This window comes from Vigna unguiculata, chromosome 3, assembly GCF_004118075.2.
Source record: "Vigna unguiculata cultivar IT97K-499-35 chromosome 3, ASM411807v1, whole genome shotgun sequence".
NCBI classification, from domain to species: Eukaryota; Viridiplantae; Streptophyta; class Magnoliopsida; order Fabales; family Fabaceae; genus Vigna; species Vigna unguiculata.
The window spans coordinates 7,028,668-7,052,080 of record NC_040281.1 but is presented as its reverse complement, the minus strand read 5'-3'; the positions used below and the strand labels follow the sequence as shown (position 1 = coordinate 7,052,080).

At 26.2% G+C, this 23,413-nt stretch overlaps 3 protein-coding genes across 3 annotated transcripts; 1 reads left to right on the top strand and 2 right to left on the bottom strand.

Annotated features, from left to right (window-relative positions):
* Nucleotides 1-214: 214 nt before the first annotated feature.
* On the bottom strand, nucleotides 215-1,042 carry LOC114176940 (basic blue protein-like). Its single transcript, XM_028062146.1, has 2 exons — nucleotides 778-1,042; nucleotides 215-636 (listed from the first exon to the last, which is right to left on the bottom strand). The coding sequence occupies exons 1-2, from the start codon at nucleotides 947-949 to the stop codon at nucleotides 437-439; spliced, it is 372 nt and encodes a 123-aa protein (XP_027917947.1). The 5' UTR covers nucleotides 950-1,042; the 3' UTR covers nucleotides 215-436.
* Nucleotides 1,043-16,363: 15,321 nt separating this feature from the next.
* On the top strand, nucleotides 16,364-16,954 carry LOC114178599 (GATA transcription factor 27-like). The gene is made up of 2 exons (XM_028064602.1): nucleotides 16,364-16,568; nucleotides 16,668-16,954. Exons 1-2 carry the CDS (start codon nucleotides 16,364-16,366, stop codon nucleotides 16,895-16,897), a joined length of 435 nt encoding a protein of 144 aa, XP_027920403.1. The 3' UTR covers nucleotides 16,898-16,954.
* Nucleotides 16,955-21,612: 4,658 nt separating this feature from the next.
* Nucleotides 21,613-22,398, bottom strand: LOC114176127 (ubiquitin domain-containing protein 7SL RNA1-like). The gene has a single exon (XM_028061063.1). The coding sequence runs from the start codon at nucleotides 22,396-22,398 to the stop codon at nucleotides 21,613-21,615; it is 786 nt and encodes a 261-aa protein (XP_027916864.1).
* Nucleotides 22,399-23,413: the final 1,015 nt, after the last annotated feature.

Here is a 23,413-nt window from a genome sequence, read left to right as displayed (position 1 = left end):
TATAAATATCTGAAAAAGTGCACCGACAACATAAATGTATTTGATATTTTTGTTTAATCATAAATTTCAATATAAGATAAAAAAAAAAAACATGTTAAATTTTATAATATAACTATCTTAAAAATCATTGGAAAAAAATGGGCTGGTCAACCTTCTAAAAAGGCCAGAGTCACAACTATATAATCTTACCTCATCAAAGGATTGAATAAGTATATCTATTTAAAAGGTGTTTTGAGATATATATGATATTGGCGACATGATTCATTATTCTGAAACAGATAATAAGTAAAAGATACACAAAAGAGAGCACAGATAGCTACCCTTTTTCTTCGAACACATACCTATGTTATGAGATAAGTTCCAATTTGCATTACATTACAAATTGTAGGAGTAGGAAAGCACTGAGATATATAGTTATCGAAAAGTTAACACAAACTCAAGCAGCAGTGACGGCAATTTTCATCCCAGCTTGACAGTGACCCACAAAGTTGCAGATGAAGTAGTTCTGTCCCTTAGCGAGTCTGATCTGATCGTTCCCCGAAGTATACACTTTCGACCCTCTTGGAGTTGTGCAACCATCATACCCACCCCTGTTTACTGCCACCACATTATGAAGCGTAGGGCTATATCTGAACACTGCATCATCCACACAAAAAAACAAAACATGCATAAAAGGTTGTCGGTGCTTCATGTTTCACACAAAACTTTAAGAAAAAAAACTGTCTGAAATATGCAGAGACGAATCTGGTGTAGAGAATTGGAAGGTGGGAAACGAACCAAGTGTGTCACCGGCCTTAAAGCGTTTGCCTTTGGGCCAGGCAACAGTGTTGAAGGTCCAACCACCGGTACCTCCGACTCTGTAGGTGGCAGCATGAGCCATGTGAGAGTGAAGCAGCAAGAAACAGAGAGAGAGTAGGAGAACCACTGCACTGCCTCTTCCCAGAGCCATCTCTTGATTAATTTTGTGGTGAGTGAGTGGGAATGGAAAGAAGAAAGGGTGGTTTTATAATGGAGGACTGAGGGCCACACACACACTTAATGGGTGGTTGGTTACATAGTAAATAAATAAATAAATAGCGTAGCAGACTCCTTTGTCCCAGAAACTGTCACCAAACCCACATGTCTCTGCAAAACCTCATTATGGTTACTATACTCAACAAAAATTAAGTACATAATTTACCATTGCTATATTAATATATAGTAATATGGAAAATAATGTTTTGACAAATTGTTTTTTGACAAAGTTGACAAAGTTACTATAAATGAAATTAAAATAGATTATTATTTTATTTTTTAACCAAAATAAAATAATAAAATAATACTTTTATACTTAAATTAGTAATTTGTCAAAAACTTTGTTAAAAACTTTGTTAACCAATCACTTCCCTAGTAATATATAGTAAAAAATATTTTATCGTATCAAATCTGTGACCTTTTTATTTATTTTCACTCCTTTTATTTAATCTATAAATCCTAGTTTCTACTCCTTTATCTTTATTCTTTTCTTACCCTCTCTCTTTCAAACAAACCATAGTTATTTCACAATTTACTTATTTTACTTGAGTTATTGAATGATTATCATACTTAATTTACTGTAGTATCTCAAAAATACTATAGGAACTACTTGGATAAAGTGTTTTGTACAATAAAAAAATAATTAATGAATAAAGATAAATAATATTATACTGGAATTATTAAAAAATAATTAAATTAATATAACTAATAACATAAAAAAAATACAATTATTGAAGAAGTATAACCTATACAATTTAAAATATGATAAACCGACTAAAGTTCAACCTTGTAAATTGTATTTAATACAGTTATTGTAAATTTTCACATGTCATGATAAATCACATTGATAGTACAATTTGTATTTAAATAATCATAATTGAAAAAGAAGTATGAAAAGTCTTTGTCTGCTTTTACCTTTTTAGTGCAACATACAACTCATAAAAAAAAAAAAATATATATATATATATATATATATATATATATATATACTTGATTATTTTCATAATAAAATATATATGATCAAAGGAAATTATCTTTATTCTTTTAATTTAATAAATAATATTTAATTATTTGTAACCAAATGGTATAATGAGTTTTACTTTCAGTTAAAACTTGACATTCACGTTAAAATTTTCAGTTTCTCATCGTAATGCAAGTTTAAACCTAGACATGTGATTTTGAGTGTAGTTATTACCTTTTTTTTCTCATTTCATACAAATTTTGTAAGAAACTCAATATACATTAAAAAGTTTATAATATATTTTAAATAATTTTTTAAAAATTATAGAAATTTGTAATTTGCACCATTTAATAAAAAACACATATCCAAACTAATTGGAAACTTTAAACTTGAAACAGTAATTATAATCAATGGCCATAAGTATAACTGTCGCCGTAATTAAAAGTTTAACACACCCAATAAACAAATCATGGGCCATAATTATAAAATTATATATTTTTACCCAAAAATTAGAAGGTTATATTAAATTGTGAAATTATACAAATTATGTATATTATATAAATGTGCATGAAACAATCATAATCTAACAAATAACATTGCAAAATTTGTACTAATATAAAAATTATATATTATATTACTTAATAAGTCATTTATCATTGACCATATAAAGAGAATGAAAATTTTAAATTTTGAGAAATAAAAAATAAGCTGATTTATTCTTATTTAACAGTATAATGTATCATTAACTATGAAAAGAATAGAAAGAAGAAATTTCAATTTTAAAAAATAAGAGGTAGTTGAAACTTACCAAAAACTGCCACATCCCATATTTCTCTATCTCAAAATTCTTCTTTTATATATGGAAATAGCACATATTATATATATATATATATATATATATATATATATATATATATATATATATATATATATATATATATATATATATATATATATATATATACACTTTTAATAGTTTAGATTGCATTTAACAAATATTTATTAGGTAAATAAATTATTTGAAATAAAAAGTTAAATTTGATTGAAGAATAACAAAAAAAAACAAGTTGGATTAATATTAACAATTTGGGTATTGTTACTTCAATGGAAAGAAGAGTTTTGAAAATATTTATTAATAAATTTCATGTATACTTACCCATTGCTACAAACAAAATATATAAAATTTGCTTTAATAAATAAATCTGGTTCACAAAAGGTTTGAATGGTAAAATTAACACATGCTTCTAGTAGGAAAGAGAACCAACTTAGCATATAGAGAGTGAATTAAAAGAAGAATGAAAAAAGTTGTCAAAAAATTTCTTCAATTTTAGAAAACCAATCTCGTGTAGAAGTTCATGTTTTATTCCAACAAGAATAAAAATTTATAAAAGTTAATGTGAGTGGTCCAAAAGTAAAAATCTCCTCCCTTTTTCCAATATCAACGTCTGAAAACATTTGCGGAGAAACATGGTCAATTTTATCTAAATTTAGTGAGACTTTTATTTCCAAATACAAAATGGAATAATAGAGTGACCATTCTAAGATTTTAGGTGTATCTTTATAAAAGTTTATACATTTTAATCTTTAATTCAATAAAATAAGGCTTTTTTTGTTCTTATTAATTACGTATGCTTTCAGTTTAAGATGAGTAACTATCTGAATTTATAATGTTGGTTGTAAATGAAATAGTTTTTTATAGAGATTAAAACTCTTATTCATGTTTTCTTATATATTATAACAAGAAAATATTACATGATGAAATTTTAATGATCAAAAGAATTCGTCAAATAATATTTATTTACGAATTTTATTGATAGAAAAATATTTGTTAATAAAATAAATTTATGAAAAATTTTACCAATAAATTTTAAGATTTTAATTATCGATGAATATTTTTGTCGATAAAAAGTGTTGAACATATTAGCAACAGCGACAATGGTGAGAGGAGAAGAAGAAGTGGAAGAAGAGAAATAAAAAAAAATGGAAAAGATGAAGACCAAATTGCATAATTTATTAATAAAAAAATCATCTATAATTATCAACAAATATTTATTCATGTTATTGATGAATTTAAATGGTCAGTAATTACTAACTTTTTTTTTATCGCATTACAACATTTTTTGCTTTAGATCAAACTAAACTTGGACATATAAAAAACTGTAACCTAAACGTAAAAAAAAATACAAATTTATACATGTGATTTAAAGAATTTTGAAACCTACTGTTTTAAAATCATAAATATTTTATGTCACATTTATTTAAATATAACCTTTACAAAATGTGAGATAAAATTAAAAAGTACGATCTAAAGTCTGAAAACATGAATTATTGATTGATAATTATTGACATATTTTTCGATCTATCAGTTAAATTTATCAATAAATATTTTACCAACAAAATTTTTATTGATATTAAACATTACATACAACATTTATTTATTATCTATATCAAATATTTTTCTAAAAATTTATTTTAGTATGGTTACGTTATAATATTTCTATAATCATAATCATAATAGGTATAACGAATCTATTAATCTGGATAACTTTACTTTTACTATTTTTTTTTTCATTCGTTCTGAGTTTATAAACTTTCTTTTTACACTAACATAAACTTCACACGATAAAGTCTCATGTGATAAATTGATTAAATTAACCAATATTTGAATCCCAGCATTAAAAAATCCAGTTTCATGTCAGAAATCAATGAAGTATTCTACACGATGCGTAATTGTTGTGGATTTATTTACGTGTTTTTGTCCCTAATTCAAGTTGTTAAGGATATTGTTAAGAAGATGTTTCTTGAACCATAATTTGATATGTAGAAAATGTGATATGGTGGTTAAAGTTAAACTCCACCATACTAAGTTCCAAATTGTGACTCATTGTTGACTTCATTTTGTTCAAGTCTTGAACTTTAACTCTCCATTTGAAGTGTGCCTAACGCATTTCCTAACATGAATATCCTACAACCCTACATTAATTAATTCATCATAATTCACAACCAACAAATTCTACCTACTTCTAATTTACAGTCCACAATTTCGGCTGAATTTCATCTCATATTTACTCCTTTGAGACCAAGAATTCAAGAAAAAAGAAATGATAAAAGTCTCAAGTTTTTCAATCAGAACGTTTATCATAAGATAGTCAAATGGTGGTGGGGGAGCCACCTTTAAGATGGTTGGTTCAATAATTCAAAAATAAAATAAAAAAAGTGTTAACATTTTTTTAAATATTATTTTATTTGGTTGAGATTCACACCAGTTAAGAGATAAAGTTAATTTATAATATAATGTTAGAGAATTTAAATATGAGTTTAAATAAACGAGAGAGTTGAACACCATATATAAAAATAAATACTCATAAATTTATTGTTTTAGGATTTTTTGGTCGGAAATAATGTCAATCCCTTATATGTGGGTTAGACTTATGTTTTATTAGTATTTTATCTTCTTGTGATTCTCTCTCGAAAGACCCATCCGTGAGAACAATCTTTACTTTTTTTGTAAAGATGTGTTAGACTTAAATTAATTTTCTAATATGATATCAGAGTTTATTTTATCAAAATTTGTTAGATGTATCGTGTAAAGATCAATTTACCGTATATAAAATATGAATAATTCTTATTTTATTTTTAGTGTTGTTGTATTTTATTTATTTATTTCGTACATTAGTTTGTCTTGTAATTTTTGTGTTTTGTTGGAAATACAAATATGAGTCTAAGTCTCACATTGTACCACTTACTTATACCATCATTCATTTTTTGCGTCTATTTTAATTACAAGAAGTTTTTGTAGTCTGTAAGTGTTTTAACTTCCTTAAACTACTATTACAGGAAGTTATTAAGTGTATTTGTGTTGAAAGTCTCACATCGACTAAAGATAAGACAATTTCATAGTATATAAGTGGCATGTGCAAACCTCATATTATAAGTCGATTATGTGGGATTAAGTTAAGCTTAAATTTCACTTCTAACATGATATATATTAGAGTCATTATTTAGAAAATCTGTGTTTATTTCTTTTATTTATAAATCAATTTTGTGAAAATAAACTAAGCTTAAACTTAATTAATAGTAAATATTATAAATGTAAAATGGAAGACAATAAAAGAAAACATGCAAGAACTTCGAAGTTAGTGTTTGAAATTGCATTGTTAGTTTGCAACACTTGATGACATTCACATAACACATGTTTGTGAAAAATCCTCGCATAACTTAAAGGTGTTGAAGCGGAGGTAATGAGGTAGACAGCGATGGTCACAACCACCCACAAATTCGTGTTATTTTTATTCAATAAAAATGTTTTTTTAATAACAGTGATATCTTTTACTCTCTTATTCGAGTCATCTATATTCCATTTATTTTATATTTGTCTCTTTGTTTGACTTCAAAATTTAGTTCCAAGAGAATTACTATTTTGTACTTGTTTATTTTTAAAAGATTGTAAAATATATTATAATTTAGAAAATGAGATTCTCTTTAACTTTAAAGCTTTTAAATATCGATTTACAATTTTACATCTGAATTCACTAATATATTAAATTATTTTCGAATTAAAGGCTTCAAAAGTAGTTTAGTAGGGTTTTTTAATCCACTCTTTATATTAGCTTCGTTTAATAACTAAGATAGGATAGGATAAGAAAGTGAATGACGATAAAATAGAACAAGATAAGTTCTAACTATATTCAATGTTGGTAGATAACAGGTACTGAAAGTTGACTTTTCTTTATATATTTATAAATTATGAAAAAATTTATAATTTTAAGTAAAATATATAACATTACATTTTATTTATATATCCATTTGTATAAATATATAATATTTCAAATTATAATTAATATATTAAAAATATTTAAATAATTATTTATTTAATTCTATTACTCTTATAAATAATATAATTTAAATTTATTGTCACAATTTTTTAAAAATTTAAATAAATAAATTATATAAGTTTAACAAAATTAATATTAAAAAGTTTTCAAATAAAAAAAAGTTAATTTTGAATATATTAATTACTATTATAAAATTTAAATTTACATGTTAATTGTAAAATCTCTTTTCTTTTCCTGCATTTAATTAATTTTTTGTTTTCAAATAAGTTTATATCAGCAACATTCCCATACCATGAAGATTTTAATAAAATAAATAAATAAAAAGGAAAATAACAGAAAAACATGTTTTCTCTCTCTTTTTTAAGTTTTTTTTTTCTCTTTCTTTATAATATTCTAACTTCAAGCAAGTGTCTTCTTTCTCTAAAAATATTGTAATTTTCTCTTCTTCTTTTATGTTTAAGCTTTATTTTTTCCTTAAGTTTAATTATTTACTTTATTTTAGATTCCTATGATCTATGTAGTTATCCTATTTCTCATTATGACTTCATAAGCTACAAGATTTTCCAAACAAGAAAAGTTATCCTTGTTAACTATTGTAATCGAGTTAGAATGGATGTATAAGTTTATCAATTTACAATCCTATGGAGTGATTACTCTTTTTGAGGGTGTTTTGAAAATGTTGAATATTTATTTTTGTATTGAGGAAAAAGTTGCATATTAACATATGAAGTTGGTGAATATTATATTATACTATCCTTTAGTTGATTGGTGAAATTCAAAGTGGATGAATTGAATTTTAAATTGGTGAAATTGTTATATGTATTATACCTAAATTCAACAAAATATTTAGTTGTTAATTGATTGAGTTTGTTACATATCACCACAATAAAATCATCACCTTTGCACTCTTAAAACATACAAAACAACAAAATAAAGTCTTTAATAGTTAAGAATCTAACAATGAGTTTAAGTATACATTGATTTTTTAATTTTAAAGATAATCATAACTTTACACTTTTGTTGGCTGAACATTCACTAAATTAAATTATATTCACATTCCAAAATAAATCTAAAAATTATAAGTTTCATTTACGTTTCTTTCTTCCATGTTCTAACACATTTCATGTCAACTTCATAATGTCATGAAGATTTTTTTATTAATTTCAATAGAATTTTCTTAAAAGTAATAGGATCAAATTCATACATAACATTATCACTGATAAATCTAGTCATTTTAACACATTAATAATATATAAATGAAGTCTTTTATGCAGAAATATTATCAGATGGCTTAAGAAGAACTCCACCAAGCCCTATTTCATTAGTAGCTATGAAGTTACTTGCGTCATTCAACAACAAAACATCTTCTGTGGATGATTCATCTAGGTTCCCCTCATTTACTGACATCTTCAAAAGTAGTATATGAAACCTCTTCAATGTCATCTTCTTCCGCAACATCACTGAACGTTTCTTTCTAGGAATCTCACGACTCCATGAACGTGTTCTCTTACCTAAGAAAAAATGTCTAATTGTTAGAAACAAACATAATCTCACATCAAACAAGTAGTTAACTTACATAGAAATTATAAGGTAACTTAGTGATAAAGTTAGAAAAAAAATCGAAGAGGTTGTGAGTTCAACTCTCTCTTTATTAACATCTGAGAATAATAAGATAGGTTTGAAAGATTTGATAGGTAAGAGAGATTCTGAGTTCAACTCTTCCACTAACAAAAATATAAACAACCGACAATTATTGATAAAGATAAAAAATAAAATAAATTGATTAGTTGTATCATAGTTACCTGTAACATAGTTTGAAACAAGCGCATTTCTTGCACTCTCTACATTTTTCTGGTCTTCCATTACGCCAAAATGGTTACTTTACTCAAATAATTGGGAGAAGATATATCAGAAAAAGATATAATTTGCATAAAATGCTTATCCTCAAGGGGTATATATTTATAGTGTTTCAGTTTTCATAGATATATCTTTTCGTAGAGCGTTGTTAGAAATGGGAAGAAAACAACTATGCGCTTGCATCGTTTAGGAAAAAAATTCAATGTACATTATTCTTAAGGTTCTTTTTTTATTTGCAATTAAAAAACATATTAATCTGGTTTTTAACGGTCGTGTGAGTAATGAAATGAACAAATATGTCCCCATTACTGATGTGTACTGTGTTTATTTCAAATTAATAATACACGTCTTTCCATATAGGAGCATTTTGATTCTCAAGAACATATCTATTAACAAACAGGTAAATAATAAACAATGCTGGAACCAAAATTTTCTCTTTATCTAAACAATTCAATTTTAAAACAAATTCTTTAATAGGTAAAACAAGTCTGTTAATTAGATATTTCTTTGGATGCCCACGAAAAGTAATTAGCATTTATTATTTACAACCATAGAAATAGAAACATTCATAAAATGTTAGAAAACATAAAAGACAATTGGAAAGCTATGATGTGCGAAACCACCTCATAAGTTTTTATTTATAATAATATATATAAGAAAGATTTTCTTACACAAATATTTCTCTTATTTTAATCTTAATATTATTTTAAAGCAATAATACAAAATTTAAAATGAAAGTCACCCATGTAAAAGATGAAAATAAAATAAAACATAGTAGAGCAAGAAAAAAATGAAACACAAGAAAAACTAATAGATAGTAGGAAAAGATTCTCACAAGATCAAACTGTAAATATTTATAATATTTGACTTCATATAATATTTTCAATTATCGTGTTCTTATGTCATAAACAAAATTAAAAAATAAAACATGATAATAAATATGCATATATTTATTGTAAAATATTGTAAGATAACATAATAAAATATGTGAACGTATAGGTGGCAAGATCTACAAATTCCAACCAATTCCAAATACAGCTGGAAATATTTAACTGAAAAAATAAGATTGAGTAGTATTTTGTTTTTTAATAAAACATACTCACAGGGATTAATATCTATGATTATATTTCTATTTTTTAAACTAGATACAACGTGTGTGTGCAGATTTGTCCTCATTTTTTTAGATTAGGTTTAAATATTCTTTTAAGTTTTATTTTCGTTGAATTTTTTAATTTGTTTCTTATTTTTATTATACGTTTAGGTCTTAATTTTTATTAATTTTCATTAGTTTTTTTTTTTACCAACACTAGTTAAATAATTAACGTGAGTAAACATTACATGCCACCTATATCAGTTTTAGATTTTTTTAATCTTTTATAATTTTAAAATTTTTAAATGTATTGTCAAGCGTTATTTTTTTTTTTCAATTTAATTCATATATTTATTATTTTTATTCAATTGTTCTTATATTTCTTATTTTTATCGAATTTAGTCTTAATTTTAATTAAAATAGAATAATTATGTCTCTTTTAAATTAAAACCAAATTAAATCTTTTTATTAATATTATACTAATATTTTTATTAAAATTGATATTTTTATTAATTATTTTTAAATTCAATTATAAATTATTAGATTTAATTATAAATTTAATATAATTCTTAAATTCAATTGTTAAATAGATTATAATTAATTAAAATATAATTATTAAATGTTTTAAAAATATATATAACATTTCTAAAAATGCTATTTAAATCTAAAATATTTAATATTTTTATTACGTTTTATATATTAAAATCTAAAATATTTCGAACTTTAATGTCACTTTTATGAATATTAGTATTTTCAAAAATATTTATTACATTTTTAAATGTTAATTTAAGAAATATTAGTATACTTAAAATATTTTTTATAATAAAATTTTTAATTACTCAAAAAAAAATTTAGTGACAAATTCATTATCAACAGATATTTTATTGGTAAGTAAACTTTTATACTCCGTTATTAAAATTTTTGTCGTTAAATTTCATTTTACCCATGAATTTGTTTTTGTTTATATAATTCTATCAATAATATAACATTTTATTGTAATGAAATAACTTAAAATAATTTCATATTACTTTCATCCTAAACTTTAATCCAATAAAGTTTTTAATTTATCTTTTTATATTTTTTTCATTTCTATTTAATATAAAATGTTTAACTTATAAGTAAATTCTTAATAAGTATTAGTAACACAGTACAAATAATCAACATTTCATTTCTTTAAATTTGTATTTGGATTTGAAGATAAATTTGAGAGAATGAATTTGAATGGTTTGTAAGAAAAGAGAAGTGAAAGTATGGATCTTTATATTAAGGGGAAAATAGTAAAAAATGAAGAAAGATAAGAAATAAATTTATGGAAATTAGTGAGTAATGAGATGAATTTGATAACTTGAAAAAAATATGTTAATTGATTAAATTAGATAATTATAATTTACCATTTATCACAAAAAATATACAAAGGGAAATTAGAAATGATAAAAAAACTTTTAAAAAAAAGTCTTGATAATGAGAATGAGTAATGAATAATATGTTTCTGAGTTTAATTATTCTTTTGGTCTCTATTTTTGTCTAAAAGTGTCAAATTAGTCCTTCAGATTTTTTTTAAGCTTCAATTTGATCTTAATTTTTTAAAAATTGATGCAATGGGATTCTTTTTATTAAATTTCTTGAAATGGATCAAAAATTTTTCATCAAAATTAAAGTTATTAATAATAATGATTTTCTTTATTGATGTAATTAACATAATCATAATATCAAATATGATAAAAAAGTTGTTGATTCCTTTCAAAAAATTTAATAAAAAAGACTAAATTGCATCAAATTTTTTTAAAATTGAGACCAAATTAAAATTTAAAATAATTAGAGAACTAATTTGACACTTTGTCCATTGGACAAAGGGAGATAAAAGAGTAATTAAACCTGATAAAAGAAAAAGTAGTGTTGTAGGAAAAGTTCATTGAATTTTTGGATGGTGACTTAGCAAAACCGTGGTGCGACTTTAAATTAGGTGATGTGCCTAGGTCCAATGGGAGCCCAACACGTTGCTACTCCACTTGTTGCCAAAACAGCTGCACCATGCTCGTTTTCTTCATCTTTACTTTCGTGTTGGCGTAAATCGAGTTTGTTAAATCAGTATCACATTAAGGTTTTGTTTGTTTTAAGGAGGAGTAGATTTGAGAAAAAGAAAAATAATAGAAATAAAAGAAATAAAAAGTGAAAGTAAATTTATTTGAATTATGATAAATGAAATCAGGTTTTAATTTGTTTAATTTATGTTTTCTAAATAATTAGAAACAAATTATGATTAGCTTGTTATTTTAGAGGTTAAAATGCCAAATTGTTATTGTCTTGTTTTGTGATATGTGATTATCACTTATTTTGTGTGTTATTTAAGGTATGTGAGAAAATCCATATAAACCCAATTAAGTCTCCTATACTCACACTACATTTATAAGAAACATGTTGACTAGTTGTTTAGAAATATATTCTTTTGACCTATGCAATGTATTTATAGGTTTACCATGATACTTTAATTTATGTCACATATTTATTTTTGACATATATTTATATTTGATATTTTATAATATTTTACTGATATTTATTAATAAAATATTAAATATATAAACCAATAATATTTTTATTATAACAATAATTTATAAATTTTTATGTTTAAAATGTTTATTATATTTGATTTTAATTTGAATTCATGCGGTAACTATTATATATTTCTCATATTTAAAAAAATTATCATATTTAATACATATTATTTATATATATATATATATATATATATATATATATATATATATATATATATATTACTTATTTTCAAGACATAAATTTTAATATTAGAAAAAAAGTTAAATTGGACACGAGTTAAATAAGTATTAAAAATAAATTTAATGTGCCATCTAAACTTAAATAATATTTAAAGTAAATAATATTGAAGATGACTGAATTGACATTAAATATATAAATAAATAATATTAATTTTAAATTATTTGATATTAATTTAAAGAAATAATATTAGTATCGGTCCATTTGACTACTGTTCTAATTTAAAATTTAGTGATGGATTAAGACTTAGGATTTGGATTTAAAAATTCTATTTAGAGCCTATTTTCATAATCTCATATTAGTGAATTAACGTCCACGATTAATTCACAAGTTTTACAATTCAGTACGCGTGCAAAACAAATTCAACGTTATTTATTGATTAGTGTTAATTTTATCACACTGGGAGAATTCCATATTTAAAAAAAAAATGTCACTAAACTTAAATACAGATCGAGTCAACTCATGATTAAGTATTTCTTATTTCTTAAGTTTTTTTATATCTTCTTTCATCACGTTAAATAAAAGTATAGTTTTACAGAATAATCAATCATTATACTTTAATTACTCATTTAGATAGACTAATAATACATAAATTATTCGAAATTAGTACATTAGCAGAAGATCGCTAAATAATATAAGTATCAAAACAATCTCTCTCTTTTTTAGCGTGAAAAAAAATTATATATTTTATATAGGATTAAATGTGTTTTTTAAAACTATTCTTAAAGATTATGTTTTTTCATCTTTAAATTAAGTTATATATTCATTTCATGCAGGTTATATCATAGTTGATTATTGAACTCCATTTATTATATGAATTCACTTCACCTATTGTTTATTGAAGAAAATTTTAAATATATATATATATATTTAAAAACAAAATAAAATTTGTGAACTTTGGCATCCATTTGAAACCAAGCGTAACTCACTCGGGAAAACGTAAGAAGAGATTGAATCGAGAAAAAAAAAATAGAAAAAAGAAGCAAACTAGAAATAAAAATTTAAATTGATGCTTAAAAACCTAAACATTATGTGATAAGAGATGGTCATAATTGTAACTTAACAGAACATGGTGTTCAATGATAAAGGCGTGGATGTTACGCTGAAGAGGAGAGGGAGATGTTAAAAATAAATTAGATATATTAAATTGATTCACTACGGTAAAATTATTAAACAGTGACCAAATTTATAATAAAAAATATATATTTAGAGACTAATTTAAAAATAAATTTCCTAATTGTATACTAAATTTTTTGATAGTTAAAATTTAGATAATTAATGTTATTGATAATTTAGAGACCAATTTATAATAGAAACTATTTTAGTTTTTAATTAGACACCAATTATAATTTTTTAAATTATTTCAGTTACCAATAACTTTTAGTAGGTTAAATATATTTTTGGTTCTTCAATCTTTTGTCAAACATGAAATTAGTTCCTCTTGAAAATCTTGAACCAATTTAGTCTCTTATCTTTATAAATACACGAATTTAATCCTTTAAACCAAATTTTCTTAAGTTTATTTAACGTTTCAAACGCGTTTTCTAAGCTAATATGGAAGCGAACATGTTCAAATGGTATAAACAAACTAAAATACTATAATGAAATATATTTGAAACGTCAAATAAACTTAATAAAATTTAGTTAAAATGACTAAATTCACACATTATAGAATTGAGAGATTAAATTGGTTCAAGATTTCAAAGAGGGATTAATTTTAATTTTCACTACAAGTTGAAAGACCAAAAATATATTTAATCAATTTTTAATTTATAAATTGGTATCTAAATTTGACACTAATTATTTTTTGTTACTAAAATTAATTATTAATCGAATATTTTATTATAGTGATTGCTATATTATATTTATTTAATTTCATTATATTTACATTATTTATGAGATTTTTCTCGTAGATATATGATAGGGATTGATACCAATAAATTATTAGCAAACTCTACATATAAGAGTCTATAATTCCATCAATTCAAAATATTTTAAAGTAATAATCCTTCTTTAAAATTATTATTATACTATTTCATTTTTATTATTATATCATTTATTAATTAATCTATTACAACATTTTCTTTTCCCAAGTTACATATTTAATATACTTAGAGTAACATTACATGTTTTATTATTATATTAAATAAATGTATTATATATTTTTTTTATCAATAGTGAAAACAGCTATATGTTTTTCGTATAATATAAAAAAATAATAAAATATTATTGTTTTTGTTATTATAACTATAAAATCAAATTAAATAATTTCTATAACTTGATCGTAAAAGTATTTTATTTATTTTGATAGTTTTATAGTTAAAAAATAGTCAAATCGAACAAATCCGTTAAATTTAAAGAAACAGTGATTTAAAAAATAAAATTAATAAAATAATTATTTTTAATTTTAAAAAAATTATGTTTAAAAAATAAAATTAAAAAATAAATATAAACAACAAAAGGAAAAAAATCCTCTTTATATATAGATATAGATAAAAAATAAATTAGTTATAGGAAATATTTTGGCTAATTTAACTCTTTTACATTGTGAATACTATGCAAACACTAAGGTTTACAAAGTACATACCCTCTTCTACACATATTATATTTAATAAATACAATATTTATTACAATATACAAATTTCATTTAATTTGTATACTTATATAAATATTACATTAATTAAATAGTATAATTATAAGGCTTACATTTATTAAATTCATTAAATATATTATGATCAATAAATATATCATTTAATAATATTATTAAAATGTATCATATACAATAGAGAATAAGCACAATACTTGATACTTATAAGAAAATATGCTATTTATATTTTTATAATAAATATTAAATTAATAGTATTAGTTGAATATCGCTTTAGTAGGTGATTTAGTTCTATTTTACCTGTATATATGTTTTTTTTTCTTTTTAATTTCCCCACCCACTTAATATGAGTTATATATATTATTAAATTAACTATTTTGTAGCATTGAATGATTTCTATTAAGAAAACACTCCACAACCAACATTCTCAAAAACTTTTCACACTATTAACACTCAACCCCACCTTCATCCCTCTCTTTTATGTTATAATAATTTTTTTGAAGTTTATATTGAATAGGTTTTGAAAAGTAACGCTAGCATGTTTTTGTACCTATATGAAAACTGATGATACAAGTAGACATTTGTAGAACATGTGAATTTAAACGTATTTAAGACTTAATTACATACCAACAAAACATAAATGCAAGAGAGTATAGAGATTAAGATTAGAAAAGAAATGGAAACCATTGGAAACACAAAAATTTGGGAATATTGAGAAAATTCACTGATTTTTTTTTTCTCTTTCTCCCTTCTTCTACAACTTCAATTCAGGAACACAAGTTTTAAGTTTTTATAGATCTCATATTAGGGTTTTTCTGGATTTGTTATTTTGATAGGAACTTTACACACACATATGGGGAAAAAGCTTGGTCCATGCTTCCATTGTGGAATTGATGGTAAGTCTTCTTGTTTACAACTTTTTTCTTTGGTTATTTCTTCTTCTATTAGACATGAGATAGTGAGTTTTAACACCATGAAATAAAACTATTATAGATAATTCTTTATAAAAGAATAGGAGATAAATGTTCATGAAAAGGTAAAAATACTATATATTTTTTACAAAATATAAAATATTTTTCATTTGAGTTATTATGCAAAGTGCACTATAAACACCGTATGAAAAAAGGTTATGTGTGTAAAATGAAAGCACTTGAAGAGTGTCATGTCTCGATAAACAAAGAATTCAACGACATTATTATGGTACTGAAATGATTGTGTCTGAAAAATTTTGTTGCCAACATATGTATGGTTTGATATCAGTTACCCCACTTTGGCGTAATGGACCAGAAGACAAACCAGTGTTGTGCAATGCATGCGGATCTAGATATAAGAAACGAGGAAGCCTTGGTCTTGAGGACTATCTGCCCAAGAATTTTCAACCTGAGTTTTTTGATAAATATAAAGATCAAAAGGGTAGAAAAAAAAAATCTTCTTTTTCAATCTATATTTATATTACAGATGCAGAGATTGATACTTATTTATGTGTGAGATTGTGATGATTTTTGTTATTAGCTGAGAAGAGTGAACGTCTATGGAGTACTAAGATTCCTACAAAGAAACGTTCAGAAGTGGTGTACAAGGAGATAACACCATTGGAGAGATTCCATATACGACTACTTAAGATGTCAAAAAATCACAGGAACCCAAACGAGACATCCTCGGAAGAAGTACTGTTGTTGAATAACGCAAATAACTTCATACCTAGTACTGAAATAGGCATAGGATGTGTTATTCTTAAATAAAATTGTCTGGGTGTTCAAATTGTGCCTTCAGACTCTGTTGTTTTTTGATATTGAACTTGTGGAATTCAAACATTTGTATAAACATTGAAGGCTTAAACGATGTTCCTGTGATTCGTGTGTTGTGTTATGAGATAATTTGAATAGGTAATGCAGAGGGAGGAGTTAGGGTAAGTAACCCTGATGAGGAAGATTGGAAGGTAATATAAATAGTGTGAAAAGAAAATAATAAAGATTTTAACTTGTGATAAGTAATGACAGAGCATTTGTCAGGGAAGAAGTCATTTAAGAAACAGATTTTAAACTTTATTAAACCTTAAGAAATCGATTTATAAAATAATATTTGCATTTATTTATATATTTTAATTTTAATTTATCTTAAAACGTTAACACGTTTTTGCTAAGTTATGAAATATACATCTTAGATATTAACCAGTGAAACAGGGGATTCTTCCTGAAACCCTAAAGTTTTGATTCCTATATTTTGGACATTTTGGGACTCTCTGTTCCTGTTAGGCATTACTACCGGATTGAGTGTTAATTTCTCAGATGGATGTATGCACACCCAATTTTTCATTTCGGTTAATGCTTTTGGAATTCAGTAATGTACTCTAGATTGGTCATATTAGTAACTACACCCTTTCAAAATTGTTCTCCGGATTACATGTTCCGGTTGTCAAAGTTCATGGATTTAGTAGTTCGGTACATATTCCCAATGGATGACAAACGTGCCGGACAAACTGGTTTTGCCTTGACGCGTCCTTGGTTCAAAAAAATAAAAAAAATAGGTCAGGTAAAATAGGTCTTTCAGATAAAAAATAGGTTAGCAACTGTAACATATCTTCTCACAAGGTAGATTTTGGTTAAAGAAATAGGTCAAGCGAGACAAGTCTAATAGACAAAGAAATAGACTAACAATTGTAATATGTCCCGTCATAAGGTGGATCGGTCTGTCACCTTTTTTAATTAATTAATTAATTAATTTAAAAAATTGTTTATATATATATATAAACATTAATAATATATTTTATAATATTAATATTTTTTAAACTTTTAACTGAATAATTAATATTTTTAATGGAATAAATTAGAATAATTATTACACTTATTGTAAGGTCCAGTTTTTATGCTGCCTTAACTTTAAAGGGCTACTCAAAGTCAATTGGGCCTAGGGCTGGCCTAAAAGGAAACCAGACCCTAAGTCTACCATAACCCTAACTCTCTTACGCACTTTCAGAAATTTGCCCCCTTTGTTCTAAGATTTGTAGCCGTTACTCTGCTAGGGTTTGCTTTCTCGCCTCGGACAAGTTCGCTCGAAGCTCGTTTCTACTCAACTTCTAAGCCTTTTCCTAGAGTTGCTGTGCTCCGTGGTTGGTGTCGACGCACTGTACTAGCTTATTCTAGGTAAGGGAAGCTAGAGACCCTTGTTTAAATCTGAGTCTTGCACATTTGCCGCCATTTTCATGATTATATGGTTGTGGTGCTACTGTAAAATATTGGATGAACGTGTGTTGCTATTGGGATGTGATTGTATGGTTGTTGCAGGGTGAACAGCGGCGAGACCTGACGTTCTCGCCCAAGCGACCCAGTCTCGCCTAGGCGAGACTTGCAGAAACAGATTCGAGCTCGCGCTCGAGCTCTCACTCAGGCGGAGAGCTTTTGTTTGAGCAAGACACAATCTCGCTCAGGCGAGAGGGGCTTGCCTAAGCGAGGACGAGTGAGGGGTTTGAGGCACGTTGCTGCATGTGTAGCTCAGGCGAGGAACCTGCTTTTGGGCTAGGAGTACTCTAGCCCAGGCGAGTAGCGGCTCGCTTAAGCGAGAACCCGTGAGTCTCGCAGGGTCCTTTGTTGACAGTCTCGCCTAAGCGAGAACCTGTGGCTTGGGCGAGACTGGCACATGACTTCATTGCGTAACTGTTCCTTCTATGTTTTTGTGCTAGTAATTGTATGCTTGGCTTGGTATGCTTTATCTTGAACATGAACTGTATGAATATGCTTATGAGACTTGTTTGTATGGGCTGAAATGTTGAGTCAATATGAGTTTGGCATGAACTGAGTACGAGGTGGTTGGTAATTAAAGTGGCATGGCATTGGCATGAACGGGAATTCTATATTCGTGGTTTGGGAAGAATGAGTTGGCATGAATTTCACGTGTGATATGAATGAGGATTGGTTACAGGGATTGGTAGGAAATTATATGCATGATGAGTATTCTTTCATTGTTTGATTATGATTGGTCTGTGGTCAGTGCATAATTCCTTGGAATCTCTAGGTGAGATTTCAGGGTCGTGCTTCAGTGGTCGGGACGTAATTCCATGGCCCCTGTTAGTGGGATTCATGGTGGTGCCCCATCTATATAATTGGGTAAGGATTCAAGGTAAGGTTGCTTCCTGACACTCTAAGGAGTCAGTTAGTCTCACTTAGAGCGGACTGACTCTTGTGGTGAGAGTAGCAAGAGGCCTGAAACTCATTAAGGGATAACCTTGTGTGGGGGGATTGGATATATTGTAACACTTGTAACACTTAGCTCGAGGTGAGCAGAGATATCCACCACAAGTGCAAGCATCCGCTGAATCCGACCTAATTATACATATCCAGATGAGTAGAGTCGAGTCTTAGTGTATTGATTTGAAAGTCAACATGCTTGGATGACATGTGTATATTTGACTATGAAATTATATCTGATTGCATGATAAAACTAGTTTTGGCTCTAGCTTACCCTTCTATTGTTTGTTGTATGTTCTATGGTGTGGGCTTTTCTTTTGCAATGATCATCAACTTGTTGATGTGAGCAGAGGTGAGAACTCCCCGTAATCATCAGGGTGATGGAGGTTCCGCTGCTTAGTCACTTGGACTGGATCTAAGTTTATTTGGGCTTTTCTTTAGGGCTACGACCCGTGTACTACTGGTCTTTAGGCTAAAATACTAAATGTTGTTGTTTTATATTTTATACTTTGTTATGGTATTGTGGTGTGCCCCTTTTATTCGGATTTCTCTTAGATAATCGTGAGGAATTTACACTCCAGGACTTTGTTTCTAATACTATTGCGACATTCCTTTAATTAGCATTATTAATTAAATGGGGTGTTACATTTATAAGTTGTTAAATTACTATATTATAATTATTATTATATTTACATGTTAATTATTTCTTGACTCGGAGTCATCAAATTTTTTATTATAATTTATTTACTACTTTAAGTGGGCAATTTATTTTTCTTAAATATGATGTCGTTCAATAATGTATGTTTGAATAATTTGAATTTTTAATTTATTTGATTTTCAGATGTAGATTATCATTTAATTTTCAACTACATTATCAAGTTTATAATCATTTTTGGTAAAATATTTAATTATACTTGTAAAAAAACAAAATCAAATGAATCTATTTTGATTGTACTACAACAAAAATATAAAATAAATTAAAAGAACAAAAAGTCATAAAGTCATTAGTGAGTCAATCAACTATGTGTAGGTGAAACCTAATCACAAATGTTTTAACTCACAAAAAAATATACAAAGTTAAGACATATTTTGTTCTTTTATTTGTATTTTTTTATAATTATAGAACTTTATCTTTTCAATAATTATATATAATTTAAAAACGTAAAATGGTTGTTTGAGTATAAAAGAAATCAATTATTTTCAATTTAAATTTATTAATTATTAAAATTCAGTAATATGCCCATAATAAAACATATCAATTGTTTTTTTAATGGTACTCTATATAGTCATATAGTCATGACTAGATAAAAATAAAACTCTATATAGTTTTGTAAGCATTTTAAAATATTCCATAAATAATTAAATAACTTTTTAGAAATAACTTAATTTTAAAAGTTAATTATATGAAAATAAATTATGCCAAAGATAGGAGAACAAAAAGAGAGTAGAATACCTACATTTTACATTATTTTCTATAAATAGACATGATATGATACAAATAATAATAATAATAATAATAATGGCATCTTCATTAGCGGTTTAAATTCTCCACACAGCTAAACTATGCTATAAATGTTCCGATTTTTTTTAATAACTTATTTAAATAAATTTAGGTAATAAGTTTTATTATTAAGCATATTAAAAATGACAATAATAATAGTAAAAATAATTATATCACATTATTACTAGTTTGGTATAGACTATGGGTTATATGCTTATTGTTTATAGTATAAATATCTGCGTAACATTGTTCTATTTTAGGGCAGGAGACTCTTGTGCCATCAATATATTGAGTTTTTATTGCTGATAAAAAAGTAAATAATATTGTAAAATACATTATAATTTATATTTTTTTATAAAATAAGTCTTTAAAATGGTAAAAAACATAATTAACTCACATAATTTTATTTTTTCTAAAATTAACATACAAGTTGAATGATCAAATATAATAAATTACGCAAAATCTTATAGAATTTTTTTAATTTTTTTTCTACATTATATTTCTATAAATATAATTTAAGCTTAATCTAAAAAATATTTCGTAGCTACAAAATATATCCACACACCCTTCAAATATATATAGCCAAATTTTCAGTAACCCTTCTTCAGTTTTCATTTTCTTTATTTCTAGATCAATGAGTAAAAAAATACAAGACAATACAAAATTATTGTCATTCCAGTTTCTGAATTAACATGAACAAAAAGTGACAGTGTGTATAACCTATCGAAAAAGAAAGAAACATGTGTTTGGTGTGTAAGTGTAATCTACCATTTCATGATCCTCCAGTAACACTTCCATTGAAGATCTCAATGGTGTCACCATGCACAACATGGTGCCAGCGGAAAGATCTATCATCATCCATAACGTTCTGTTTGTAGATGAAGAAATACCCATCTTGAGGCAAATGAAACTGAACCCTCTGATGCAACTTCTGCAACTCCTTCCTCAACTCCCCCACGTTATCGCACGCATTCACCTCCACTGCAACTTTCTTCATACCACTTTTAGGTAACACCATCACCTTCAACTTCTTCGACGCCGGAGACACCGTGGGCGACGGCTTGAAACTCACCTCGATCTCACTGTTCTCGGAAACATCACAATCTCGCAACACCTGATGATCATGCAGCTCTGCACCACTTGTTGCGTGCAAAAGCAACCTGTTAGCAGGCACCGAGACGTTTTCCATCTCGCGGATCTTCTCCTTCAGCCTCGAAACGGTGTCGTTGACGTCCACTTCCAGAGGAACGAGGTGCGTTTTGGATCCGGTTTTGATGTTGAGGTGGATTTGGGTGAGTGGAGAATTATTAAGTGAATCTTTTTTGTCGTCCTTGTCGTAGGAGAGTTGAAGCTGAATGCTTGTGTTGTGAAGGATCTCGACCTTCCATGGATCGTCGTTGTCTTGGAGGAATTGGCCGTTGAGGATTAGGGTTTGCTGAGACACGGGAATGTTTTGGTACTTTTGAATCTTTTCTTTGATTTCTTGAACTGTGTCGAAATAACCTATTTCGATGGAGAATGATCTTCCTCCTCTTTGGAGCTCGAAAACTACGTCCATGTCCACCAGCGTCAATGGTGCATCTTCTTCCTATCAACGTGCTTAAAAATGTTAACTTCTCTGACTCATTCAACTTTTCTTAAACATTCTGACACACCTTACTATTAATATTGCTTAGATTCACAATACAAGTAGTAATTTAATGTTTTCACAGCTTTACCCAAACTAAATTTTTAGTTTTTTCCTTCCTAATTAAATTAATGATTTCAATGTACAACACAACTCTTCAATCTATTATTAATAGTTTTTTGGATGAATTTTAGGGTAGGTTTTTTTATTTTAAATTCATAAATGTATTCCTGGTGGTGCATGTGTTTCTACTGATTAATTATAAAATTAAAGAGTAAAATAATTTATATTAATAAAGATAAAACTTTTAAATGTACCCTGAACAAATAATTATAACACTGTTACGAAAACTAATTCTCTCAATATTCAAAAAAAAAAAATAGTTAAGAAACGTTAGTATATATGTATATTTTGTTTGATAAATAAAAAATGCTAATGCTCGTAGAGGATGATTTGACATAATTATATGTACTTTATTTTTCTTAGAAATACAAGTAGTATTATTCATTCTATCAGGTCATCACTTTCAAACAACATTAATACTATCTAAGAAAAAAATAACATTAACTCTTTCTAGGAAATATATATTGAAAAAAAAATTGAACAGTTCGTATAAATATTGGACATCAAAAATATAGTAAGTCAATGTTATATTATCATAAATGTGCATAGGATGAAAAAGTCTAATATATTTTTTCAGAATTGAGCTCAAGGCCCTCTTAAAGGAAAAAAAAAAATCTTAATTTTATTCCATCTTACTTCATAATACCTATTACCCCTAATAATAGGTTGGATAATATCTTATTTTAAATCTATAAATATAGGCTTAAATATACATTTGGTCCCTATTTTTGTTGATTTTATTCGCTTTGGTCCCTATTTTCGTTTTATGTTCAATTAGGTCCTCATTTGCATGAAATTATGGTCAATTTGGTCCTTTTCACTA

What these genes read in the sequence shown, in the direction of transcription:
- LOC114176940 (XM_028062146.1), bottom strand. Translation starts at nt 949, where the DNA reads ATGGCTCTGGGAAGAGGCAGTGCAGTGGTTCTCCTACTCTCTCTCTGT. An exon ending in TAAGGCCGGTGACACACTTG is followed by an intron (nt 637 to 777) that starts GTTCGTTTCCCA and finishes TGGATGATGCAG; the next exon opens with TGTTCAGATATAGCCCTACG.
- LOC114176127 (XM_028061063.1), bottom strand. Translation starts at nt 22,398, where the DNA reads ATGGACGTAGTTTTCGAGCTCCAAAGAGGAGGAAGATCATTCTCCATC.
- LOC114178599 (XM_028064602.1), top strand. Translation starts at nt 16,364, where the DNA reads ATGATTGTGTCTGAAAAATTTTGTTGCCAACATATGTATGGTTTGATA. An exon ending in TAAATATAAAGATCAAAAGG is followed by an intron (nt 16,569 to 16,667) that starts GTAGAAAAAAAA and finishes TTTTGTTATTAG; the next exon opens with CTGAGAAGAGTGAACGTCTA.